Source organism: Equus quagga, chromosome 15, assembly GCF_021613505.1.
Source record: "Equus quagga isolate Etosha38 chromosome 15, UCLA_HA_Equagga_1.0, whole genome shotgun sequence".
NCBI lineage: Eukaryota > Metazoa > Chordata > Mammalia > Perissodactyla > Equidae > Equus > Equus quagga.
The window spans coordinates 73,072,125-73,097,218 of record NC_060281.1 but is presented as its reverse complement, the minus strand read 5'-3'; the positions used below and the strand labels follow the sequence as shown (position 1 = coordinate 73,097,218).

Here is a 25,094-nt window from a genome sequence, read left to right as displayed (position 1 = left end):
AAGTGTACCAATCAGTGGTATTAAATACATTCATAATGTTGTGCTACCATCACCACTATCGATCTCCAGAACTCTCTTCATCTGGTAAAACTGAAACTCTATACTCGTTGAACTATAACTCCCCATTGCCTCCTTCCCCTCGGCCCCCAGCAACCACCATTCTGTTTTCTGTGTCTGTGCTTTTGACCACCCTGAGTACCTTGTACAAGGGGGACCATACGGTATTTGTCGTTTTGTGGCTGGCTCATTTCACGTGGCATAATGGCTTCAAGGCTCATCCATGTCGTAGCATATTGCAGAAGTTCCTCCCTCTTCAAGGCAGAGTGGTATTCCACTGTGGGTATCCAACCGCATTTTGCTTATCCATTTGTCTGTGGATGGACACTTAGGTTGCTTCCGTGTTTTAGCTATTGTGAACATTGCTGCTGTGAACGCGGATGTACAAATATCTCTTCAAGACGCTCTTTCAGTTCTTTGGGGTCTATACCCAGAAGTGGGATTGCTGGACCAAATGGTAATTCTATTTTTGATTTCTCGAGGAACCGCCATGCTGTATTCCACGGCGGCTGTACCATTGTACCTTCCCACCAACGGTGGGCAAGGGTTCTACTTTTCTCCACATTCTCTCCAACACTTGTTGTTGTCTGGTGTTTTGATGGTAGCCGTCCCAATGGATGTGAGGTGGTACCTCGTTGTAGATTTGATCTGCACTTCCCTAACGATTAGTGGCGTTGAGCGTCTTTTCATGTGCTTATAGGCCATTTGAGTGTCTTCTTTGGAGAAAGGTCTATTTGAGGCCTTTGCCCTTTTTGGAACCAGGTTGTTTGGTTTTTTGTTCTTGAGTTTTAGGAGTTCTCTATGTATTCTGGATATTAGTCCCTGATCAGGTATATCATTTACAAATATTTTCTCCCATTCTGCGGGTTGCCTTTTTACTCTGTTAATAGTGTTTTTTGATGCACAACATGTTTACATTTTCATGAAGTCCATTTTGTCTATTTTTTTCTTTTGTCGCCTCTGCCTTTGGTGTCATATCCGAGAAATCTCTGCCAAATCCAGTGCCGTGAGAATTTTGCCTTATGTTTTCTTCTAAGCGTTTTTATAGCAGGACAAGTCCGACGAGTGGGATTTGCCAGGGAACTGGCAGATGTGTAAATTAGTGACAATTCTAAGGGGATAGGGCTTCTGAGGGAGCTCCGGACTGTTCTGCCCGCTCCACTGGGTGCTAGGCTGCGTGTTTTCACAAACTACTGTAGTTGAGATGATGCGGTCTTTTAAGGCTAGTGGGGACCTGAGGAGAGGGGTGTGGGAACAGGGCAATTAAAGCTTCACGTAGCTCGCTGCCCTTACCAAGATTCAGCCGTTTTATTGTTTTTGTTTTTGTTTTTGAATGAACAAACTTCAGATGGCTGTTGTTACCGAACCAAAGTGGGTTCGCTTCCAGTGAGTTAAAAATCAGACTCTCCACCAGAAATAGTTGTCACACAAAGTGGAATGTATTTGCAACAAATAGGAGACCATGCCGAATCATTTCCAAAGTCAGGGCTCTCCCGGAACAAAGGGAAGCAGGTGTCCTTTTATTTCGGACGGGGAATGAATATTTAAAAGGGAAGTTCTCTCGTCACAGTAGAGACGCAGAGACCGGTATTAGCTGGCGCAGGCGCAGGCGCAGTCTGAAAACATGCTCTCACGTGCGTCGCATGTTATGCTAATAAGGCCTAGGCTCCTCCTCGGGCACGGATTCTAGTATTAAAATAAGGCAGAGGGCATTTTCGGGTCAACTCCAGGTCACCTGCACAGGCGCTGCCCTTGCAGTGGGGCTCGATCTGGTTCAGGCCGGTTGACGCTGGCGTCTCTTCCCGACAGGGCTCTGAAAATCAACCTTGAGGGAGTGTTAAGCACCTTTTTAAACTTCCTTCGAGCTGCTTAGGGAATGCCGCGGTGACACTGTCACTTTGGTTAATTTCCGTACCTCTACAGAAGTTGATTTTGCCTATTCTTGCCAGTGCTGTAACCACTTTTGTGGTGGAGAGGATTTCGGGGGGGGGGGGGGGGGGGGGGGGGGGGGGGGTGGATCTTATTTTGACATTTTGGAGGTGCTTCCCGTTTTACCTCTTAACTTCACGAGAATCCATGTGAATGCACTGTTTGTGTATAGCCTCTTTTGTTCCACATTGCATTCAAGTTTTTGGGTCACTATAGCTCATTCCTTTTCGTTGCACTACACTTGTGTTTCTCTGCGTGGACCTGTCACAATTTAACATCCGTCGTATGATCTGTGAACACAGGGTGCTTTTCTTTTGGAATACTATGAAGAGAGTTCCTGTGACCATTATTGTCCAGGAACATGATGCAAATAAGCAGAAGTTTCTCAGGTATTTGCCTAAGAGTGCAATAGCTAAGTTATAGGGTACTTGAGACTTCAATTTAGCCAGAAAATAAAAGTACTATTTCCAAGTGGCGTGCCGGTTTACATTTCTAAAAAGTTGATGAGCGTTTCCACTGTTCCACAGGAGCACGTGGAATTTTCAGTCTTATATAGCCAATCTTGTGGGTGGGTATGATGTCTCTTGGTGGCTGTACAGTCTGCGTTTCTCGGAATGCTGATGAGGTTGAACACCTTCACAAATGTTTTTTGACCCATCCTTTACATTTTGACTCCCCTAAAATGAGCTCTCCTCCCCACCCATCTGTCCCAACTGCTCTACTCCGGGATAACAGTGAATGACTCTCCATTGTCAAATCAAACGATTGACGCTCAGTGCTCACCTGTGGACCCATCAGCAACATTTCAAAGATAATCGGTGCGTTCCCATTTGCCTTTTGGAAGGATCACTCTGCCTGCTGGGTGGAAAATAGGCTGCTGGAGAAGCCAGGGTGGAAGCAGGGAGCCCAGTTAAAGACTTCTGCGGTTGTCTAGGAGGGAGCTGATGGTGACTTGGAGTGCATTGGAGAGTTGGGGGTGGTGATAAGAGGTCACATTCTGGATATATGTGGAAGGTAGAGCCAAGGGAATCTGCGGACGGACTGGATTTGGAGTGTAAATCTCTCCTAGAAACACTGTCTTCTCTTGGTTTTCAGGACAACATTCTCTCTTGGTGGTACCCCTACCACACCGGCCAGTCTTTCTCCCACTTCTTTTCTGAATCCTCCTCATCTTATCCACAGCTACACATGGGACGCCCTGGAAGTAAGTCCTCACCCAGTCCTGGGATCTCTTCCTTTCTCTAGCTCTACTCGGAGTGCTCCTGAGGGCAGTGTCACCCAGTCCCGTGGCTTGGAATATCATCTGTACACGGACAACTGTCAGATGTACATCTCTGCTGATTTCTCTCCTGAGTTCCAGACTCAGTCATCTTGCTGCCTAGCTGACATGCCCACTTGGGTGTTTAATGGGCGTCTCTAACTAAAGGTGTCTGAGGCCTGCGCGCGCTTTCTCTCTGTCTCTCTCTGTCTCTGTCTCACTCTGTCTCTCTCTCTCTTTCTCTCATACTCTACGTCTGCTCCATCAGCAGATCCTTTCAGCTCTACCTCACATTATACCCAGACTCCAGCCTCCTCTCACCACCGCCACTTCAGCCACCTTCCTGAAAGCTGCCAACATCACCCACTTGGCAAATCACAAGAGTCTCTAAGGGTCCTCTGCTTCTGCGGTTGCCCAGTGCCCTGCACCTGCCTGTTCCTTGTTGACATGGCAGATGGAGTGATCCTTCAGTGCTTCTCAGTTCCGGCCCCTCCTTTGCTAAAACCCTTCCATGCTTCCCATCTCCACTGACACAAAAACATCGTTCCTTACCAAGTCTTCACGTGACCTGTCTCCAGCCACAGCCCTCGACCACTGCTCTCCGCGATGCTCCCTCTGTCCAGACGTGCTGACCTCCTTGCTGTGCTTCAAACATGCCAAGCGAGCTCCTGTCTCAGGACCTTTTCACTTAGAGGTCCCTCTGCTTGGCTTGCCCTTCCCCTGATACCTGCAGTGCTTCTTCCTCACTTTCTCCATGTCCCTCAGATGCCGCCTTATCAGACAGAACTTCTCTGACCACGGCTTAAAATAGCACTCCACCCTCACATCACTCCTGTTCCCCGGGCACTGCTTCATTTTGTTCCATCGCACATATTCCAACCTGGCACATCGTGTACTTATCTGTTGACTGATGTCAGGTTTGTAATTTTTTAAATGTTCATGGGATCAGAGACTTTGTCTCATTTACTATCATTTCCACGGTACTAGAACAGTTCTTAGGTAAAGACTCAACCGAGGTGGAATGAATGAACGAATGAGTGAGTGAATAGAGAGGGGTAACCTGTATCGGTCCCTTAGTAAACTCAGACTTCTGTAGAAAGCATCCAGCTTGGACAGCAAGGCCTGGAATGTGGAAGTTGGCCCGCCCTGAGCCACCTGCACATTAAGGATTGAAGATACGGTGGGGAGAGGGAGAAAGCTAGAATGCCTGATTCAGGATCCAGGAAGCAGGATTGCTTTTAATGCCACCGTGGTCTTGAGTGGGGCTCTGAGGAAAAGAATAAAGTCCCTACCAGTCTTACCCCTAACTGGGCCCAAGGCACACATCAACCAAATCTTGCTACTCACCCCAGAGATTTATAATTTACTAGGGGAAATAGAATGTGTTTGCAAATGACTGTATGTCAGGTCAGAATGCCGTGGATATAAAGGAAATTCAGTATTATGACTTGATAATGGATAAATCTTGTCGTTGCTGAACAACGTACAGTGAATAATACAATCTTACATCCATCATCGCATTTTATTTTAGATCTTCTCGGCATTTATTTGAGCGCCCGCTGCACGCCAAGCGCTGCGCTAGGTAGCAGCACACACGTGCCCTAATTTAATCTCTCAGCCACTCTGTGAGAGGCATCCTTTGTGCGATCGTCTTACTAGGGAGGAATCCCAGGCCCGAGGAAGTGAAGTTCCATGTCTAAGACCAGTCAGCCAGAATGTAACACCCGAGACTTAGGGACATGGACTATGAAAGCCCCCTCAATCAGAGAAAAGGTGACTTTCTTCTTTTGAAAAAAGGTGCTCTTTTGCTCAGAAAATTCTTCCCGGTAGGATTCGTCAGGCTAGAAGGACGCAGGACTCAAAGCTTACGCGGCACTCACGCTCTTAGCATCCGAGGAGAAGACAAGAGCTCTCACAGTGCCTATGGGATACGTTCTGAGAAATGTTCCGATAGGCGACTTCGTTGTTGTGTGAACATCACAGAGCGTACTCACGCAATCCTAGATGGCATGGCCTACTACACACCCAGGCTATGTGGGACTCATCTTAGGGCACCAGCATCGTATATGCGGTCCGTCATTGACCAAAACGTCGTTTTGCGGCACATGGCTGTGTTTGGATTGGTTATAAAAACAGCTAGTCTGACAGTAAAGATGACTAAAAATCGTATCTGTCCTGGAAAATCCGCGAAAAAGCTCACGGGTTCTGTTTTTAGGTGCATCATTATATAAAACGTAAATACTTCAATGCAGACTCTCAGTAGTTGGGGGATTTGATTCGATGTACTGATACCATTTTGTTGCAACAGTTTTAGTTTTCCTATGAGGAGATTCCCGCCTGTGAGCTTTCCTTAAATCGTGACACATCAGTTACCTCAAAGTTGGGGTCCGTTCTCATTTTCAAAGAGCAAGGAATTAATTGGTGGGCTTTTCGTTATTTGGCATATTTATTTGCATTTCTTTATTTTTCTAGTGACCTAATGTATCCACGGAACTATAAAGGATGGCTTTGGGTGGATCTGGGGTCAGGGGAGGGCATGAGGGAGAGCCTTTTCTCCTGTTCCCGGGCACTGACACTATGCCTTTTAAATTTCTATTTTCCATGTGAAATTGTCTGCACTAACACCCAGCTCGTGATTATTAGGTGACTGAAAATGCGTTACTGGAAGAAATGCTGTGGTTTCGGAGTTTATTCCCTTTGTCTCTTACAAGGTTTTCTTTCCATTTCTTCATGAATGCATGGGTACCTCCAGAATTTGAGATTCTGAGAACATGTTCCACGAGTAAACACCTTTCTCACTCTCAAAGCGCCAACTGGAAATTTCACTCAACGACAAGGATGCATATATGCCCCCTCTTCTATAGAAAACAACCACTTGATGGTCTGTTTCAGACTGACTCTCCTGTAAGTTCTTTCCCTGAGTATCCTCAAAGAGAGCCCACGTTTTGTTCAAAAAAGTAGAGAAAGGTCTGCTGGAGCAGTTTGAGGAGCCTCCGCTGGCGCTGTGAGAGTTGGACTAGATAGGGGTAGGGAAGAGTAAGGTCACTCAGCGGGAACAAGACTGATCAAAAGCCCAGAGTGGGAAGTGGCCGCGGTATGGAACGGGGACGGAGGTTCTCCCTCTTAGACGTGCTGATAGGAGGAAATGTTTCTTTTCAAAAGTCACGGGAGACAACGGATGGAAATGGACAGGAGGACCCAATTGTCACAGTCCCTTCATGCCACACCAAGTTTATCTTTCTACTCTAGATCATGGGGGAGCAATGGCAGTTCCTGAACTTGACTGTGGTGACAAAATCAGTGTCTGGGGAATCACAGGAAGGCTGTTGGAGAGCCCAGTCAGATCGATTATAGCAATGAAATACAGGGTGAGGTTGCAAACACTTGGTCACTGACGATTCCACCTCTGTTGTTTTCTTTTTAGGTATTTACAAAAATATTTTCTAACTGTGAGAAGAGTCACTACGTCTTTGTCATTCACAAATTGATCCAACACTTTCGTTATCCTCGTATATTTCATCCCGGCATAATCTCTTTATGTAAGACTTCCATAATTTTATTGAATAACAAAAGTGGTATTGCCTCTTTGTTGCCTATTCTTCAAAAACTTTTAAAGCCTAATGTCCAGAAGCAGGGGAGTATTAATTTTAAAGAGTCAGCATTTTGCAAATATTCTTGGAGGAAGTCTGCTCTTGCTTTTGAGAAAACATTTCAGCGAGCATACTTGCCCCAAGGAAACACCAACATTCTATTCTGAAATTAAGTTTGTAAACACAGAAGTTTAAAAATTTTTGGTAAATTTCCAAAAAGTTTTGCGAACTAATAATGTAAAACTTGAGTGGAGAATTGCACCCCTGTGAGGTTGGTAATGTCACCTGTGTTTAACGTAAATCTCTTCTTTTTCCTGCAGCCGAGCTGCAGAGGAGAGAGTGCAATTTGACTCCAAATTATGAGGACAGTCCCCAAAACACTCCTACGTGGACCAGAAAAGATGGCAGGCTAGAGACATCCAAAGAAAGCGAGGACCGATCCGAGTCTCCCAGGGAGGGGCATGACCTCTGGACTCCAGGAACGCTAACATTGGCAGCATCCAAACGTCCTTAAAGAAGGCCATTAAGTTAGCTAAGCACATTTACCTGGAACTTAAATCGTGATTCCCTTATATTTGGTAAGTTGTTAAGACTACGTGATGCCAATGAGCTTTTATTATAGTCACCATCAGCATGTGCAGTTAGGAAGGCTGCCCCGTCTGTTCTCCACTGAAGTGCTTCTCAGCAGAAATCCTCCACACCTTCTTCAAAAGTCTCTAATGACAAGTTTACGTTTGGAGGCCTTCAGTCACCCACTTTCACCCTCTTTCTCAAAGCTCTCAGTTGACTGCCAACTAACGGTGTGTTTTCGCCATGAATCTTGATCTTCTGGCGTGGGACATTCTGAGATTTGGTTACCAGCAAATCTTGTGGCCTGGAAAGTTACATAACTGAAGGCTTGATTTTGGATTTTGCTCTGAAGTTTAGTTTGTGTTCCACCCACAGTAATTAACATAACCCTCTTGAAAGCGGAAACCAGGTCTGTCTTAGCCTCTTTGGTTTGTCCTCTTTTGCTTACATAGGGTGGGCAGTTAGAAGAGGGACTCAGCGAATGTATAGTCAGGGATTCACGCTCAGGAACTTCTCTGAGACTCAGAACACTCCACCTGTAACAACACCGCGCCTGAGCAAGGTTTTGGTTGTGCCATGCCTCGGGACAAGCAGGTAGCATCCATAGAAGTTCCCCTCCTACGTTTCAGGTTGGCTCTGGTTAACTCGTTCACTTCGTCAGCATTTACTGAGCACCTACAATGAGCTGGGCCCTCAGAGCTGAATAAGATACAAACCTACTGCTCCATGAGGTCAGGATGTAATGGAGGAAGGGGCAGTTTCATCGATCACGACTACATAGTGTGGCAGGTTCGTGACGGAGGTCAGCCTCCATTTGTAAGACTTTTGTTTCATTTGTCTCTGAGGAGCAAGCCATGTTCTGGGCAATTGAGGACATATTGATTGTCTTCCTGGTGACTTTTTTTTAACTGAAGGAAAAGGTTCATGAGGCAGTGGAGCATGTAGATTCAGTCATATCTGGGGCGGGATGCAGGTTCCACCCCTTACTAGCTCTAGAGCAAAACTCTTTGGCCTCTGTTTCCTCATGTAGACGATGGCGTCTCATAGGGCAGATGGGAGGATTAAAGTAAGACGATGAATATAGAGTGTTCAGCACAGTGTCTTGCACACAATGGGTAATTCTCTCTTCACAAAAAACTACCACATCCAAAGTATTGTAACTTGCTATTGGGGAGGTTCCTATAAATTGTTAGTAGACAAAATATCAACTTCATACAGATATTAAGAAAGAAAACTCAAAGGAAATAACAAATACCTCAAACTTGAATTCAGCATTATGTAAAGGTCCTCTTCCCTCCTTGCCCACCCCTGCCCCATGCCCGCAGACCCCCGTGATCCTACCACCCTGCATCAGATGTAGCCCCTTCCAGAGAACCCCCAAATAAAGAAGCCTCAAGGACTAGATTACATGGAGTCTGAAGTGATGCTTCATGTGAAAATAGCCTTTTATTTATTTCAAATTACCTCTATTTCATGAATAGAAACTGTCAGGGGAAATTAAGAGTACTCAGTAGATAACGTCATAAAATAATGCATTGTTGTGACTGGGATGAATAATCTAGTGATATTAATATAGGCACAAATAATATCTTTTGTCAAACAATATAGTTGAAAGATGGTATGTCTTGAAAAAATTGGCCCAAACGAATCAAGACATTGATAGCAATAATCCATGAGAAGAGCTTAAATAAAATTGTTTTATGAAATGGTGAAAAAGCCAAAATATAGAATATCTCATATGTGATTTCATATATGAATATATAACCAAATTACTAAAATGAATATTGAGCAGGGAGTTCTCTCTCCCACATTAGTGTGTGTCTGTAGACTATATAGTCCAGCCTGAGCCATTGGAGCTGTCAATTCCCACTTCACTTTTGCCTCTCTGAGCCTCCTTCCCACTCAGTGCTTGAGGTATTTGATATATTTGGCTTCTTCCTCCACTACTCTTCTGCCTTTGGTTATTTCTGTCCTTCACCTCTTATGGTGCAGGCGTTTCTTGGGCCGGTGGTGGGGCCTCCGGTGGTGGGGCCTCCGGTGGTGGAGCCTCCGGTGGTGGGGCCTCCGGTGGTGGGGCCTCCGGTGGTGGGGCCTCTGGTGGTGGGGCCTGGTCCAGTGGTGGGGCCTCCTCTGGGGGTGGGGCCTCCTCCGGGGGTGGGGCCTCCTCTGGGGGTGGGGCCTCCTCTGGGGGTGGGGCCTCCTCTGCAGGAACCTCAGTAGATTCCTCTGAGCTCAAGATTGTGGAGCCCCCTGGGGTCTCTACTGACTCAATTCCAGCACTGAGGCTAATGATAAGTATTAAAATTAACAATAACAGTATAAGAAATACAGGGAGTATGAAAACTATCATGCCAAGACTTTTAATGTCCTCCCTGCTCCTAGCAGAACCGCCAGTTAGACCTGCACTTAGATTTGCAAAAATTATTTTGCCCGGAGGACCACTGTCCACACTACCCCCATTTCCGGGATCTCTGCAGTCAGGGGGAGCATAGCCAGCCTCACAATGGCAGTGCCTTAAATTGTTGCAAACTCCTTTCCCATTACACATTTCTGCTGGTTCACAGTCATAGTTGAGCACGGTGTGATCAGTGCAGGAGTAATTCATACACACTTTTCGTGGGGCACAAAGAGTGCCAGTGTGCACATCTCCATCATCAGAGATATCAGTAGTGTTATATGCATCCATGCTCCAGCAGAAGTCACCTTCATGAGCGATCTGGATCAGTGAATGTTGGGGTTTGAGTCGTGGTACATTTCTAATATTTGTACAGATAAGTTTCCCACAAAATATATTATCATCTACACACTTAACATATCTTGACCTAGCCAAGGTGGGATGGCCACAGTTTCCAAATCGGTCCCCTTTGCTGTTCATAGTTATGTAACAGTCTTCTGGGGCAGACCTTGCAGGATACCCATATATGTCGATGCATTGAGTATCAGGGTTCCTACACCGACCCCCAAGACAGTAGTGAATTAAATCACATGATGTACCATCTTGCTTGTAGCTGTCTGTGGGGCATGCTTCAGAGTTACCATCACAATACTCTGGGAGGTCACACTCTCCCGAAGGAGGGCGGCACATGAATCCTACATTGCTCAATCGGCAATTCAAACAGCAGAGTCCATCGCTACACTCTGCACCCTCCTTCAGCTTACATGCTGGGTCACAGCAGGGGTGATCGTCACAGGCAGAACCACAGTCACACTGCTCATCCTCCTCCACCACACCATTACCACACTCAGCATCCCTACGCACGCGGCCTTTGTGCTGAGGCTTGTTGAATAGGCAGGCCCCTTTGTGGTCAAGGAGGAACTGGTAGAAGTCGTCAGAGCTGCAGTTGCTGAAGCCACTTTCTTTAGTGATGTTTTCATGCATGAGGCAAAAGTGTGTATCTTTACAAATGCAGGCCGAGTGGTCGTGCTGAATACCCAGGTTGTGCCCAAGCTCATGGACCATGAGCGCTGCAAACAGGAGGACATCTTCATGATGGAAGGATTCAACAGCTGCTGCAAAGCCAGTGGAACAGGCACCATTGAGAAATGCCTGTCCCATGTCCTCTTGAGGGCGATGTCCAAGAATCAGGTGGGCAACATCATGCTTCACACGATGGAAGAGCTTGTTTTGTCTCCAGCTATTGAAATTCCTGAGGGTAACTTGCAAGTCCGCTGGGACCTCTATGAGGTCCCCCTCGGTCCAAATCTCCATTCCAGCCAGCACCACCTCTGTGTTTATTCCCCTAGTGAAGGCGTTGGCCAGGGCAATGACGTCCATTACTCTCTGGACTGTCTCATTGATGTTACTGCCCCACATTTGGAACCGCTGGTTGCTGACCACGACAAACATCTCCACGTACTTGGTGTGTGACCACAAGTAGGACAGCGCCTGTGCACTGCGAGGCTTCCTGCTCCCTTGTTGCTGGCTGGTGGACACCACTTGGCTGTCTTTGGAAGTGACGCTACAGGAGATTCGAGCTTCACGCGCCATGGTGTACAACACATGTTCAAACTTTTTTGAAGCGCCCACGGGCTCAATGCCGTAGGATTTTCCCTCCTTAATCAGGACGCCCCTGAGGCCTGAACAGGTGTTGACAGAAACAAAAGAACCTGGGACGCCTTCTACGTAGCCTTCATAGTGACAGTCATGCGCGAGGACGGGCATCTCTTGTCCCAGGATGCCATTGTGGTAGCTGAAGACTGGAAAGTTATCCACAAAATAGTCTCTCTTCACCTTCAGGTGAAGCAGCTGCTTCTGGCCCTGCATCAGCAGCATATAGGATGCCTTTTCCACTGGGTCTTCCTTTCCATTGACTGTCCACCGTTTGGGAATAATTATTTCATAGAAAGTGTAATATACAGATCCCAGGTCACAGTACATGCTTGGCAGAAAAATCACTAACAGCAACACAATCCCTAACCTGACACATGAAGATCCTCGCACTGGCCCCAGCCTCAAGTTCCTCTTCTGAGCCCAAGTCTGAAACTTTATCTGACCCTCTTTCAAGGCCACTTGGTTTTTCCATAGAGAAGGCAGTATAGAGCCAGAGTCTCTCACAGAGGCTGCCACTGACATGGCCCTAGCGAGTCAGTTGATGATGCAGGGCCTGTGTCCCTCAGCAGCTGCTCTCCGGGGCATGTTGAGTCTCAGAGACTCAGGTATTAACTCTAGATCTATGCTGGCTCCCTTATGGGTAGCAGCTGCCAACTCTGAGTCTTACAGACTTTGGGGCTGTTTTTCTGTTCTTCTCTTTCGGCCTTTAGTAACTTCCTTACCATAGGAGGTCCTCCCAACAGCAACAGCTTCAGTGTTCCTCGGCTAAGTTTCCTTCACCCTCACCGAGATATAACAAGTAGATCTGTAATGATGCAGCCAGTACCGTAACTCAGGCAAATTATCCTTATCCTCAGCCCACGCCACGCTACTCCTGATATCCGTTAATCTGCTTATTCTTTGAAACCCAACATTCTGCCAGGAGGTTGGGGGGAGGGGACAGGGATTCTTTGGGGATCTCTGAGCAAGACAAAGTTCTCTGTTGCCCACTGCCTCTCTTCTTCATTTCTGTAGTATTCAGGGTACTGTTTCTCAGTCCAGTCCTCCTTTGTCAGTGTCTGTTTTTTTCCTTTAATTCAAGAAAAAGTGTACGTGGATGCACAATTCTCTCTCATTAGCATTTGTTCATAACAGATGAGTTTAGACATTTTATATATGCATATAGACATAATTTTTCTCTACTAAGAAGTTTTCCTAATGCACAGACATATTGTTAAATGACATGAGCTCAGTTTCACCATGGAGGTATATAAATGACTAGGATCAAAGTTCAATTCCTCCCCACTGCCCCAGTATAAAAACAAACTCTGATTAACCAGGTATCTAGTACCATTTCATCAAGAAAATAAAAATGGACTATAAGAACTTTGAAAAGATTTCTTCACTTTTTTAACTAAAATTGAACTGTAATATCTGTAGCAGTCTTCAGATTTGGTTTGGATGTTGATTACCTGATGTATTTAGCAGGAAATTTTTAAGGGGAAAAAAATCCCTATCTATCCGTATTCCTTGCCCAGCCAGTTATTCTCCTGTGAATTCTATGAACTAAAATAAGACTCTACATTTTTTACCTTGCATAAAAATAATTTTATATTGTCAAATATTTACAATATAAAACCTTTAAAATAAGGTTATGATTACAAGTAACACTCAAAAATGGGGAAATGCCCTATCTAATTCAAAAAGGAATGGTATGGCACCACAAGATCTCAGATATGAGCATGAGAGCAGATCAACTCATTAACTATCCACAATTACTAATATTATTAATATAGGTATTATTAATACCTAATACAGATGCCAAATTTATCATTAGCATCTAGCAAGAAAATTCATACTATCATATCACAAGCCATTAAAAAAATTTATACAGGGGCCGGCCCCGTGGCCGAGTGGTTAAGTTCGCGCGCTCCGCTTTGGTGGCCCAGGGTTTCGCTGGTTCGGATCCTGGGTGCAGACATGGCACCACTCATCAGGCCACGGTGAGGCGGCATCCCACATGCCACAACTAGAAGGACCCACAACTACAACATACAACTATGTACTGGGGGGATTTGGGGGAAAAAAGCAGGAAAAAAAAATTATACAAAAAGGGGGAAATGATTTGTGGCTGGATTTCTTTTCTCTTTTATATAAGAGGAATGCCTCTTAAAATTATATAACTTGGAAATTATCATAGGCTTAAGGTGTTTCCCTGTGTCTTAACCAAAAAAGGCAGGGCAAATTAGGTTAAGTCATTTTGTGGGATAAAAGAATCAAATCAATAATGAAAGAACACTTCTGCTTTTTAAATAAATAAAAATATAATTAAAATTAAATATCCAATTTTCCAGTTCTCAAATTGAAACACATTTTCTTCAATAAATACACACACACACAAGCATTCACACACAAGATCTGATTTAAATCATTTGCCTTCTTTAACCAATAACTCCTTCAACTTGTTCTTTCTCGAATAAAAGAACAAAACTTTTTAAAAAGCAGTTCCTCCTGCATGTTTAAAACAACAAATTTCTGACAGGTATTCTCCTATGCTTATACAATGTATTAGTCAGAAAGATACACAAGTTGTTTTACATCAAGCAGACTTTTAAGTACGGTAAAGTCTAAAGGTATCTGAGTGATAAATAATGGTTTTAGTAAGCAGAGGGTTAGCAAATCACATGGGTACACTGGAAACTAACCTGCTGCATACAAGAACTGTCCTTACACTGTGAACTTTCCACAAGGATAGGTGTTAGAGACACAGGCCAGAGACACAGGAACGGTTTTGTTTTACTTCCAGTTATGTGCAAACTTTGCTTTCTTAGTAAACCTGACTGGTATGTTAAAGCAGAATTTGCTCCTGGCCTACAAACAAACTCCACAAACAAAACCCCACTTTGAAGAACAAACAAAGACCACAAACAAAACTCCACTCTGAAGTCCTTTGGGAGCCACTGTTTTGTCAAGGAGCTCTGTCCAGAGTAGGACCACTCTGGAGTTCTAATGGCTACAGCATCCTCCCGGGTCTTCGCAGACTTCCAGCATGGTGCTTGTCTGGACATGTCTGGACACAGCTCTCATTTTGGGGGCCAGATTAATTCATCCTGAAGTGACTGAAACAAAGGCAAGTGCTGCTCAGAGGAAAAAGCAGCATCATTTGGAGACCCTTTTAGATCAGGCCTAAAATTCACCACACACTGAAGGAAAAAGATCGTCCTGAGGCTTTACAAGACACCCAGATAACAAATCTGAGAAGTTAATGGTAGACTGGGCATGCTAGAAGGTTCCTCTGAAGAAAAAGAAGAGTAAGAAAGTTAATTACTGCCTTCCTCTCCCTAGCGAATACTGAAACCTCTGCCCTAAGAAAAATGAATGTCAGTAGTTCTGGAAACAAGTGCAGAGTTTTCCCTGATTGCAAGAAGTGATTTGTAAGACTGCATTTCACTGGAAAACAGAATAATTTAATTCAACTCTCAGCTAAGTTTTCCGGTCAGTAAATAAGAAAACGTTTTTTCTCTGCTGCCTAACTCTTACATTTTGCTACCTTTAAAAGTCCTAAATTCTGCTTACAGGGTATCTATTTATAACATTATCAGTCACCTAAGATTAGTAAACCTTACCTCACAAAATACCTTGATTACAAATTCTCCAAGATAAAAGGGAACAAGTGTAATAAGGTAATTCTTAAAAGATACTTTGCGTTTTTATCCTATATTCTGACAGTCAGTCACATACATATGAGCATACTAACCAAATGTAACCCTGAAGACATACTCAGCAAAGTGGAAGAGTTAAAAGTAAGTGAGCTCCGTGGGATGGATTCTGATTAAAGAGAATGTGACGGGATAAAACTGAAATAACGGAGCCTGCTGACCTTCTTCCTCTGCTCTGTGAATGGGATTTTGCCTATGAGATATTCTATTCACCAACACAGGTACCCACCACAAACAGCTCAAAAAATAAGTAAATAAAAATGGTGTGTTATGGAAGCCCATATGGACAACAGAAAACTATAAAAGCATCTAGCTTTGTTTTCTATTCAAACAGCTGATCTCTGGGCCAGAACCATGCTTCCTGAAAATAAAGGGTACTGAACAAAATAAATGCAGCCCAAAGAATGCCAATATGAAACCCAGGCAGAAACATTACAGAGAAAAAGAACAGCTTTAAGAGAAAAAAACTGGACCATTTTGGATGCTAACCCAATAGTCGAGTTTTTATGATATGTAACTTTCTCAGAAAAATCATCCCATAAAGGAGGCTGAAAGAATGGGAAAGGAAATAAGAAGTCGTGGAGCTGGTGAGGGCTGTGGGGGAGGCGAGAAGACAAAGTAGGACCTTAGGTGAGGGTAAACTGAAGCTCTGGTTAAACATGAGAAGAAGAAACTCAAAAGATAATCCCATTAGAGTTAAGAGACACTCCAAGAGCTTTTAACAAATATGACAAAAAAACAAACGTTATCACTTTTCTCTAGGGAATTAGGGACAAGAGAAATGAGGGCTCAGTTCCCTGCCTCTTCCATCGTGGGAGTTGGCATCCTGTGAGTTCTAGCAGGCAGTCTGCAACATGGATCCATAAAAATGTCTTGGCACCAGAGCTAATCTACAGATAGTAAAGAAAATAAATACACAGGGCAATTGAAACCAGATTCCAGGGTACTTGATTCAACTGTTTACTAAGCAAAAAGGTTAGTATAGTTGGTCCTTTGTCTACTGCTGGCAAATGGTTTTTGTATACTCTACTACAAAGAAAATGATCTTGCTTCACAACACCATCTGTCTCCTTACAACCATATGACTAAAGAGTCCTAAAGTCATAGTATATCTCTAAGAACTGAGCTTTTCTTAAAACAAATCAATGAACTACACTATTAGTGAATCCTTTATCTAAATCTATATCGCATCTTTAAGCAATGTGAAAAGGAAATTATGATTTATTAATTTACATAAAAATTACTTTATACATTAAAGAATAAATTTTCAAATTGTTAAAAAACAACATCTGAAGCTGTCATTATTGAGATTCATGGGACGTGGTTTGCTCCTCTATCACTTGCTTCACAATTTCTGCCAGTTTTAGTCGATCTACTTTATCTGTGAATCCACGACCTGAAACCCAAAAAAGAAAAAGGTCAGTCTGCAAACAGATTCCTGACAGGGATTCAGTAAGGTACACCCTACCAATATCAAATTTACCCTCATCAATGGAGGAACCATCCCCAACACTGATCAAAAGCGGTTCAGATCTCCCATTTTTTATGTAGTAATTGAGCAGTTTCATTTAACCTAGCAGTAAAAATCCAGTGTTCACTACAACAGCACAGAAGGAAACCGTGAAGAGGAAGATGATTTTTCTTATGTATGTCTGACAAAGGACTCACATCCAGAATAAAGAACTCCTTCACATCTATGAAGAAGATACAACTCAATAAAAAAATGGGCAGAAGAGGCACTTCACAAAAGAGGAAATCTAAATGGCCAATAAATATTTAAAAAGCGCTTAAGCTCAAAAGTCCTCAGGGAAAGGCAAATAAGACATTGCAATACCAGTACATACTAACCAGAATGACTAAAATAAAAAAGACAGACAACAGCAAGTGTTGGTGTGGCTGTAGAATAACTAGAACCCTCAAACACCGCTAGCGGAAGTATTAATCAGTATGACCACGCTGGAAAACTAGCGGCAGGACCTACTAAAGCCAAACAGATGAATACCCCCATGAACCACAATTCCAATCCTAGGTGCGTAAGAGAAATGAGTTCACCAAAATATATACACAAGAGAGATCATGGCAGCCCTTTTCTGAATTAACAAAACCTAGAAACAACCCAAATGTCTATTCAACAGTAGAATGGAGGCTACATAATGATTTGCTGCTATGCACGACCATGTGGCTGAATGTAACGTTGACTAAAAGAAGCCAGGCACAAAAGAACACAGACTTATGTGATTCTATTTACATAAAATACAAAACCAGACAAAACTAATTTATAGTGCTAGAAATTGGGATCATGATTACCCTTGGGGGTGGGAGGTAGTGATTAGAAGAGGGTCCATGTTCCACTACATGTTCCAGGTGCTGGTTACAGGGGAGTGTTCACTTTGTGAAAATTCATCAAACGTGCACACTTCAACTGTGATCACTTTTCTGTACTGATATTTCAAAATCTTAAAAAAAAAATCCCAGGGAAGCTAATCTCCTCCAAGTATGGGAATGGTCAGGCTATTATTTTGGATTTCTCAGGTCCAAGAACCAAGCCAGGCAATGAAGTCAAAGAGTTTGCTCCCCTCTCTGAACATCCTGGAACTTTAGTTTAGTCTGCTGAACTAGAAAGACAATACAAAAAGCAGTTCAAGAAATACATCTCTCGTGGGGCCGGCCCCATGGCCGAGTGGTTAAGTCCACGTGCTCCGCTTCAGCGGCCCAGGGTTTCAGCGGTTTGGATCCTAGGCGTGGACATGGCACTGCTCGTTAGGTCACGCTGAGGCAGCATCCCATATGACACAACCAGAAGGACGTGCAACTAAGATACACAACTATGTACCAGGGGGATTTGGGGAGAAAAAGCAGGAAAAAAAAAAGAAATACATATCTACCTTGCTTGCCTGGGGACAAAAATTCAACAGGCAGCAGATTTGGCCAACTCTACTCTTTAGTAAAACAGCTCTTCTCTAAGATAAGTAAGTTAGCAGGGTGGACCCCCTGGTACTTTGCCCTCTTTCTCCCCTTCAGAGTATACTGCTCCTTAATGACCTAGGGAACAGCCAAGGTATCAGGGAGGAGTTCTGAGATCTGAAGGGGTTTTTGCCCAAGTGGTGTGTGACAAGGGCTCTGCAGTGTTAAATCTGCAACACACAATTTATTTGAACTCTGGAAGACAAGTGAAAGGGCCAGATGTCTAGACACGCCTCCACTCACTCTCCAGGCTCACTTGACCTGAAAACAGCACCAGCTCAGCCCCTAGAGATCCTACATGTCCTATTAATGATCACTTTTCTGCAGTCCTTGGGAAAGGAGTAATTAAAGCTCCTACCATTCCAGCTGAAGCTTTGCAGAGTATCTCGTAGGAGTTTGCATTCCCGGTTATACTTCCAAGCCTCCTGCATTACTTCATTCAGCTTTTCATCTTCATTCTCTCCTATTGATAAAAATGAAGAAGTTATGTTCTCCTGCAGCATCATGGGATTTCAGTGTCAGAGACGGAAGGACAGGATATTCAACTTGTTGAGAAGTGGTGATGAAAGGTGCAAACTTTACCAGACACTCTTGTTACTGCTGGTCCCTACATTACATGTAGACCACTTCTGGTCTTTGCGCTCTTCCACTTTGACTGTCTCACACAAATCCCCTGATGGCCCCAGAGTCTTAGCACTGAGGCATGGGAAAGAGGCAGTGTCAGACTCTACTGCTGAGCAAAAACACCTGGTTAAACCAAGAGACTCAGAGAGGGAGTGAGGACAAGGCTGAGTGGGCTATCTTCTTTCTCCTAGGCTCATTTCTTACTTTGGAAGACTATCTCAGGTACACTATGTGAGAGTTCTCTTAAAATCCAAGGAATCTAGGAAGACAGGTCAACCCAACAGTTTTCTGGCCTACTACTTGAAGCATCCCAAGAAAATCTGTTGAGAAAAACCTATCACACCCCAATAAGTGGAGAGAGAACATACCGAAAGCAAGCTCTCACTCAAAAGGACCTGTGTATAAGTCACATTCTGCCCACGACACAAGCAGCAGCAGGGGCCGCTTCTGAACCTGGAAGGTGTTCTCTTTATATTCACAAGTTAACGACAGCCTTGCACTCTAAAGGCTCCGGAAATGATGTTTCCTGACCTTCCCAACTTGATCCTGACGCTGCCACCATCTATTCTCCATCCTCTATCCTGTGCCCTCATTAACAAACTAAGAAAACAAAATTACATGCTGCGCCTGACACTGGCAATTAAACCTAAACTGGAAATTTCACAGAAACCAAAGGAGGGGCAGAACTTACCGCATTTCTGAGTTCCCACTGTCCACTCATTTTAGTGGGCACAGACTAATTTATATAATGTACTTATTCTCTTATAACACAAAGATGAAACAGACAACCTCAACTCAAACCACTCCTTTTGTCATGTGCGTGTGCATACATGCACACGCGCACACGCACACACATACGCACACAGCATTCATAAATGGCATGACCTTTACCAGCCTGGGGGAGAATACACTGAGCAATCACATCTCGGAGCTTTTCCAAGGCAACATTTGAATCCTCGGCTCCATTCTCACGGTCATGGATATAAACACAGTCCTTTGGCTTGGTGCTTTAAAAGTTTGGGAGAGAGGTAATAAGAAGGTGAGATCCCAAAACCCAGCTCTTGACAGATGTTAAGTCTAAACATAAAGCAACAGACTTTTCAGTTAAATAATTAACTACAGAGTATCTCCAACTTACAACGCTATTTCAAGAGCTTATCCTTTCCACCCTCTTAAGAGGCAGAAAAAGGGCAGACCCCTGGCTGACCTTTTAGAGCCCTGTAGTCAGCCACGTGAACCATGAAAGGAAATGGACGAGATAAGCTCACTTACCCGAGTAATTTCCTCTTCCTCAGAATGGGGTTGTTCACAGAGTGCAGGGGTTTGAGGCTGACTTTCAGATCCTGGATTCGCATGTTGGCCAACTGTTCCGCGTGAGCCTGCTGGATTCCTGCAACCACCGCCTGAATGCAAACATTGCCGTCAGTTTTTCCGCATTCATTTATGGGCACCTAAAAAGCCAATCTAAGAGAGTGGGAAGGAGGGGCTCGAGGACTAAGAAGGCAATTTCACTCTTATGCTGGCAGTGAACAAATTTTGACAAGGCAGAGGACTATTCCCCATAGATCAGCAGGGCTCAGGGAAAACCAGGCTAACCAAGGGCCACACAACAGCTAGCCCTTCTTCCCTGCAGGGGGACACGAACGCAAGTAAGAAATACTACCAAGGCTCATGCTCACAGCCAGTGGCAAGGACAAGTGTAAGGAGAGGCATACATGTACATGAGGGAAAGACTGGCAGGCTGCCACCGGAGAAGCCTCCCAGAGGGGCATTTATTCACTGCCTCCACAGTGTAGACAGTCACCTCAACCCTGAGGCTCAGAAGCCCAACCATTTCACACGTTGAGCACGGTAAACCTTCAGGAATTGATCTGTAAGCCAGTCAACTAATTTACAATGAGAAATAACTGTCATGGAGTCCAGAACTCTCGAAGTCTGTGTCTTTATAACAAGTGTATGCTTTCGCTAGGGGCAGACCAATGAAGGAAGGCAAGCAATCAGCAGAAAACTTTGTAAGAACAAGACAATCCCACTTTTGTATTTAAAAAAGGACAAACTCTGTGCGTATGTGTGTGTCTCCCCAGAAAAAGATCAGGAAGGGTACATCAAGCTGTAGATTACCTCACCTCTGAGGGGTGACATTGAGGCAGGGGAATGAAAGGGAAGTTTTGCTTTTTATCTACTTCTGTATTGTTTGAATTTCAACAGCAAAATTTGACAATTAAAAAAAATAGTTCCTTGGTAAGCATGCAGTTAGGTCAGGAAGAGTTTGAGCTCAGTTAAGGGTATGTAATAGGCAGCCCTGTCTATACCCCCCTGGACCCTCAACATCTCTCTCCTCCACAGTGATGGCTCAACCTAAAAGAGGGCAACAGCTCAAGGGCATGAGCTCAGACTCCATCTCCTACGCAGGGCTTAGATGGACCCTATTTAACATCTGCCTATGTGGCCTTTTTTCTATACTTCCAAAGTTGACCAACCCACATCATGACCATATCATTTCTTTAAAAACAGGAATATACTGTCACATTGCAGTTCTATCTTATAGGCTTAGGAGCCACTCTTTCTCATTAAGAAGATTCTGCATATCCATACTTGGCTTCATTATACACTAACTTGAAAGTAACTCCAGAAGGCAATCTTACGTCTTCATTTCCAAGATCTTGAGGAAAGCCACGCTGTAACCACCATGTGCTGACAACCAGAGGATCTAAGCAATCCCTTAGGATTCTGGACTGACCAAACCATTCCTGGACTACTGAGCATATTTAAACCAAGAAGACAATCACACACAATCAGAGATGGCAGAGAACACTGTTCCTTCGAGCGCTCCTTTCTCTCCCATACCCCAGCTAAATTAAGGGTGGTCTTAGCATTCTTTTTTCCTATTCGTTTATTCTCTCCCAAAGTTCAACCCCATCCCTTGAGAGTAAGACTCAAGTGTGTGTCACTGTCTTTCCCTCTCAGCCACACTCTGCTCCCACAGCACGTATCTCACTCATTGGAATGTCGATCTACCACCTTAAACAATATCTAAAACCTAAGAGACTTCCCTTCACCCAAACTAATCTCGTTCCTGATTTCTCTCTCTTTGTCAGTAGTATCACCACATATGCCACCCACTGTCCTTTGATATCTAGTCAGTCAACAAAAGCTGTAGAAATTTGTCTTCAAAAATATTGAGCCTATTTATTCATCTCTACTTCCCTGCTCCCAGAGCCATCCCTCAGCTTCTGGATTACTGCAGAAGTCAGGCTGGCAAGTCTGAAAGTCTGACTGACCATCCCTAAATACCTTCCTTGTGGCAAATCTCTTCCCAAAAATCTACAATGGCCTCTCAATTACATCCTACTAAGACTCTCCCCAAGCTCTACTTTCAAAGCTTGGCCTTGCCACACCTATCTCACCAACTTCCCATTCAGGAAGCCAGGCTGTTTTTCCCACTGATGAACTTCAGCCTCTGATATTTTGCTCAGGTTGTTCACCACACTTGAGCACTTCCACTGTCCACTAAAATTCTTCATGGCCAGTTCATGGCTGAACATGTGAGAGGTCAGAAACTGCCACACAATAGTTAATAAATGTGAGGGGGTTGCCTTCTCTTCAAACCCCCTCCCTAATTACAGCCCTTCACAAATGTTGTCTTTTCCTGAATTCCCACAGCATTCACAGAAAATTTAGCATGCAAAGCTCCGATGTCTGAAACGGTCCCTCTTTGTTTCATGTTTATTGGTCTTTAAAGCCGTCTTGTTTAAACCCTTTGGGGGAGGGAGAATTTCTTGCACTGCTCTGGGCCCCTCCCTGAAGCACAAACATGGAGGACGCCCCCTGAGTGCCTCCTTCGCGTGTATCTACTAGACCTTCATCTGTCCCTTTATGGAGAGAAGCACTTGCTTTCCAACTCTGATTTTCAGGGAACCAAAGATGTTTCTTTGGGAAAGACTGTGTGTTCTGCATTGTTCTACCTTTAACGTCTCACTGAGTCGAGCCCCAGCATTCCTTCTCAACATAGCCTTTTCAGCCAACAAAATAAGCATCATTCAAAACCTTATCCATCATCAGCTGAGCAGAGGGTAGCACATTATCCAGAGCCTCAGTCGAGTTGAGCCAGGGGTGGTCCAACACTCCCTCGATGGTGAGTCTTTCCTCTGGTTTGACCTTCAAGAGCCTGCGGAGAAAAAGCCAACAGGGCTGCCAGGAGGCCAGGAAGTTCTGGTCTGGTCTGGCTCCAACCAGCTCCAGCTTCTAACTTTCTACCAACTCCTACAAGCCTAGGCCTTCCATCTGCAGGGCAGGGGTGGGGTTCTAATCCCTAACCACTAACCGTGAGGGCACTGTGTCCCTGGGAGGTCCTTTCTATACTAGACAGTGAGATAAAAATGGCAGGAAAAGGCTTAATCCAGTGATACTTCAGACTGAGTTCTGGGTTCAATAAGGTAATCCTACAGATGGCTTATAGTTCCAGAGGCCTTGAATCTTCATATTGATGTTTCTAGGACAGTCGGCTCTAATTTCCAAAAGGGACTCCAAGTGCTCTTTTGGCTGATAATGGCTGCAAAATTAGCTGAGGGGTCATGTGGTTCTGACAATCCAGATTGCCACTTGGGATAAAACTCTTAGTGTGTAACCATACAGCAGGACATGAACCCTTTATTCCAAAGACATTCAAAAGCTAAAACTCTAGAGTCTCTGAGGAGGGGCTGGCACTTCTTTCCAAGTGTAATGTATTGCTCTGTCCCACTGCTCTTTGATTACACTTCTTTACCTCTTGTCCATTCACGCTGACACAACTCCTAGCTCACCTCAGCATGTTCCCGGGGCTTTTCACAGCCCCTCCTTCCAACCACATATCCTCCCACTCCAAATGTCAGAGTCAGGACAACATGCCTACTTGCTCTTTCAGGTTCTCTGCAACCTTCTGGATCAATGTGAAAAAGCAGCTTCAGATTCTAAAGGAAAGATTATTTGGAAAAGAATTCCAAAGCTGAAAGAAGATAATCAGTGTTGGTCTTTGGACAGGAAATATATTCTACAGAACTGACAAAGAACCACTTGGAAGATACTGAAGTCTTGGTTAAGCAGCTGAGAATACAGCATGGAAATAGCATGGGAGGACAGAGGATGACTTAAACATTGCCTCTACCCTCCTAAAAAGGTTTTACTTGTGTATTTTAGAAATTAGTCCCTCTTTATATACGTAGGCGCCTATCCAAAAGGAAAAGCTCACTTTTGAAAGGGAGTAATCTCCATAGAGAAATGGCTGTACTGTGAGGAGACAGTTCCCAGTTAATGCTTATCTTCATCGCATTACAGATGAAGAAACTGAAACCAAAAAAGGAGAAATTGCTCAGTGAAGGCCAAGCAGTAGGAATATGAGAACAGCACCCACATCCCAGGGAGCTGAGCCTCCCAGACAGGCAGGAAGAGCAAATATTCCTCACATTTAGGGCTGACTTCTTACCTAGTCCTTCAGCTACCAAAGGACTCTGAATGTCAGCTCTCCCTCATCAAGTCACTAGCCCCAATTCTCCCAAATCTTTCCATCTTAATATACGTCGGAGCAACTAACAAGCAGTGGGAAGGCTGAGGAGTGGCGTCCAGACCCTACACAATCAATCATGTCCTCCCACAGCAGCCAAGGGATGAAAAGCCAAGAGCGCTTGTCATCTTAGCACCCCAGTTCAGTTCCTGGTGTCATGTCCACCCCAGATGATTGGCTTACATGCAAATAGGGCACACCAGGGGGGTTTACCGTTTAAGGTCCTGAATTAATGCTCACAGAGACACTGGCTACCAAGGGACCTGGGTTTATAACCCTGGGAACAAATTCTAGGAATGCAACAGGAGGAAGCAAAGCTCCAATTTCACCAAGGTGTGGACACTGAGAACTCTCATCTCAGGTTCCAGGAGTAAGATGTCTGTGATGCTAAAATGGGAAGGAGCATGCTGAGAAACAAATGACTTTTCTCTACCCAACATACCCCTGTGCTCCACCAACTTAAGGCCTCCTTGGCCTCCCCGCCCAGTGGCCCGGGGACTCACTTCCTCACAACATCTTTGGCCATCTCTGAGATCTGGCTCCACTCTTCCTCTGGGAACTCAAAACTGCCTGTCATGATCTTTCTCCGCATATCCTTTGGGATAGTCCGACTGTGGTGTTTGGAGTAAAAAGGAGGGTATCCACACAACATCACGTAGATAATCACCCCTAGGGACCACAAGTCACAGCTCTGAAAGCAAAAAGAAAATGGTCACTCACAGCACAGGCACAGCCCCAAAATAAAGCCCCCAGCACCAGCCCAGAAATAGCCCCTGACACACACAGGCTGATATCTTCAAGAATCACTTAACAG

The 25,094-nt window shown here is 44.4% G+C and overlaps 2 protein-coding genes across 6 annotated transcripts in view; both read right to left on the bottom strand.

Moving 5' to 3' along the window:
* Positions 1 to 9,385: 9,385 nt before the first annotated feature.
* On the bottom strand, positions 9,386 to 13,330 carry LOC124227133 (disintegrin and metalloproteinase domain-containing protein 1a-like). Its single transcript, XM_046641020.1, has one exon. It carries the CDS (start codon positions 11,975 to 11,977, stop codon positions 9,386 to 9,388), a length of 2,592 nt encoding a protein of 863 aa, XP_046496976.1. The 5' UTR covers positions 11,978 to 13,330.
* A 409-nt stretch (positions 13,331 to 13,739) lies between these two features.
* Positions 13,740 to 25,094, bottom strand: part of MAPKAPK5 (MAPK activated protein kinase 5) — a 40,824-nt gene continuing 29,469 nt past the window's right edge. For 3 of the 5 annotated variants that reach the window (XM_046641099.1, XM_046641102.1, XM_046641101.1), the window contains 6 exons: positions 24,784 to 24,971; positions 22,789 to 22,909; positions 20,014 to 20,144; positions 19,627 to 19,748; positions 18,476 to 18,580; positions 13,740 to 16,549 (listed from right to left, as the gene is read on the bottom strand). In XM_046641099.1, coding sequence (XP_046497055.1) covers positions 16,455 to 16,549; positions 18,476 to 18,580; positions 19,627 to 19,748; positions 20,014 to 20,144; positions 22,789 to 22,909; positions 24,784 to 24,971 — 762 coding nt within the window. In that variant the 3' untranslated portion in view covers positions 13,740 to 16,454. The remainder of the gene's footprint in view (positions 16,550 to 18,475; positions 18,581 to 19,626; positions 19,749 to 20,013; positions 20,145 to 22,788; positions 22,910 to 24,783; positions 24,972 to 25,094) is intronic. The other 2 variants (XM_046641100.1, XM_046641103.1) reach the window with 1 other exon arrangement.

Coding starts and splice junctions, on each gene's coding strand:
- LOC124227133 (XM_046641020.1), bottom strand. CDS start 11,977: ATGTCAGTGGCAGCCTCTGTGAGAGACTCTGGCTCTATACTGCCTTCT.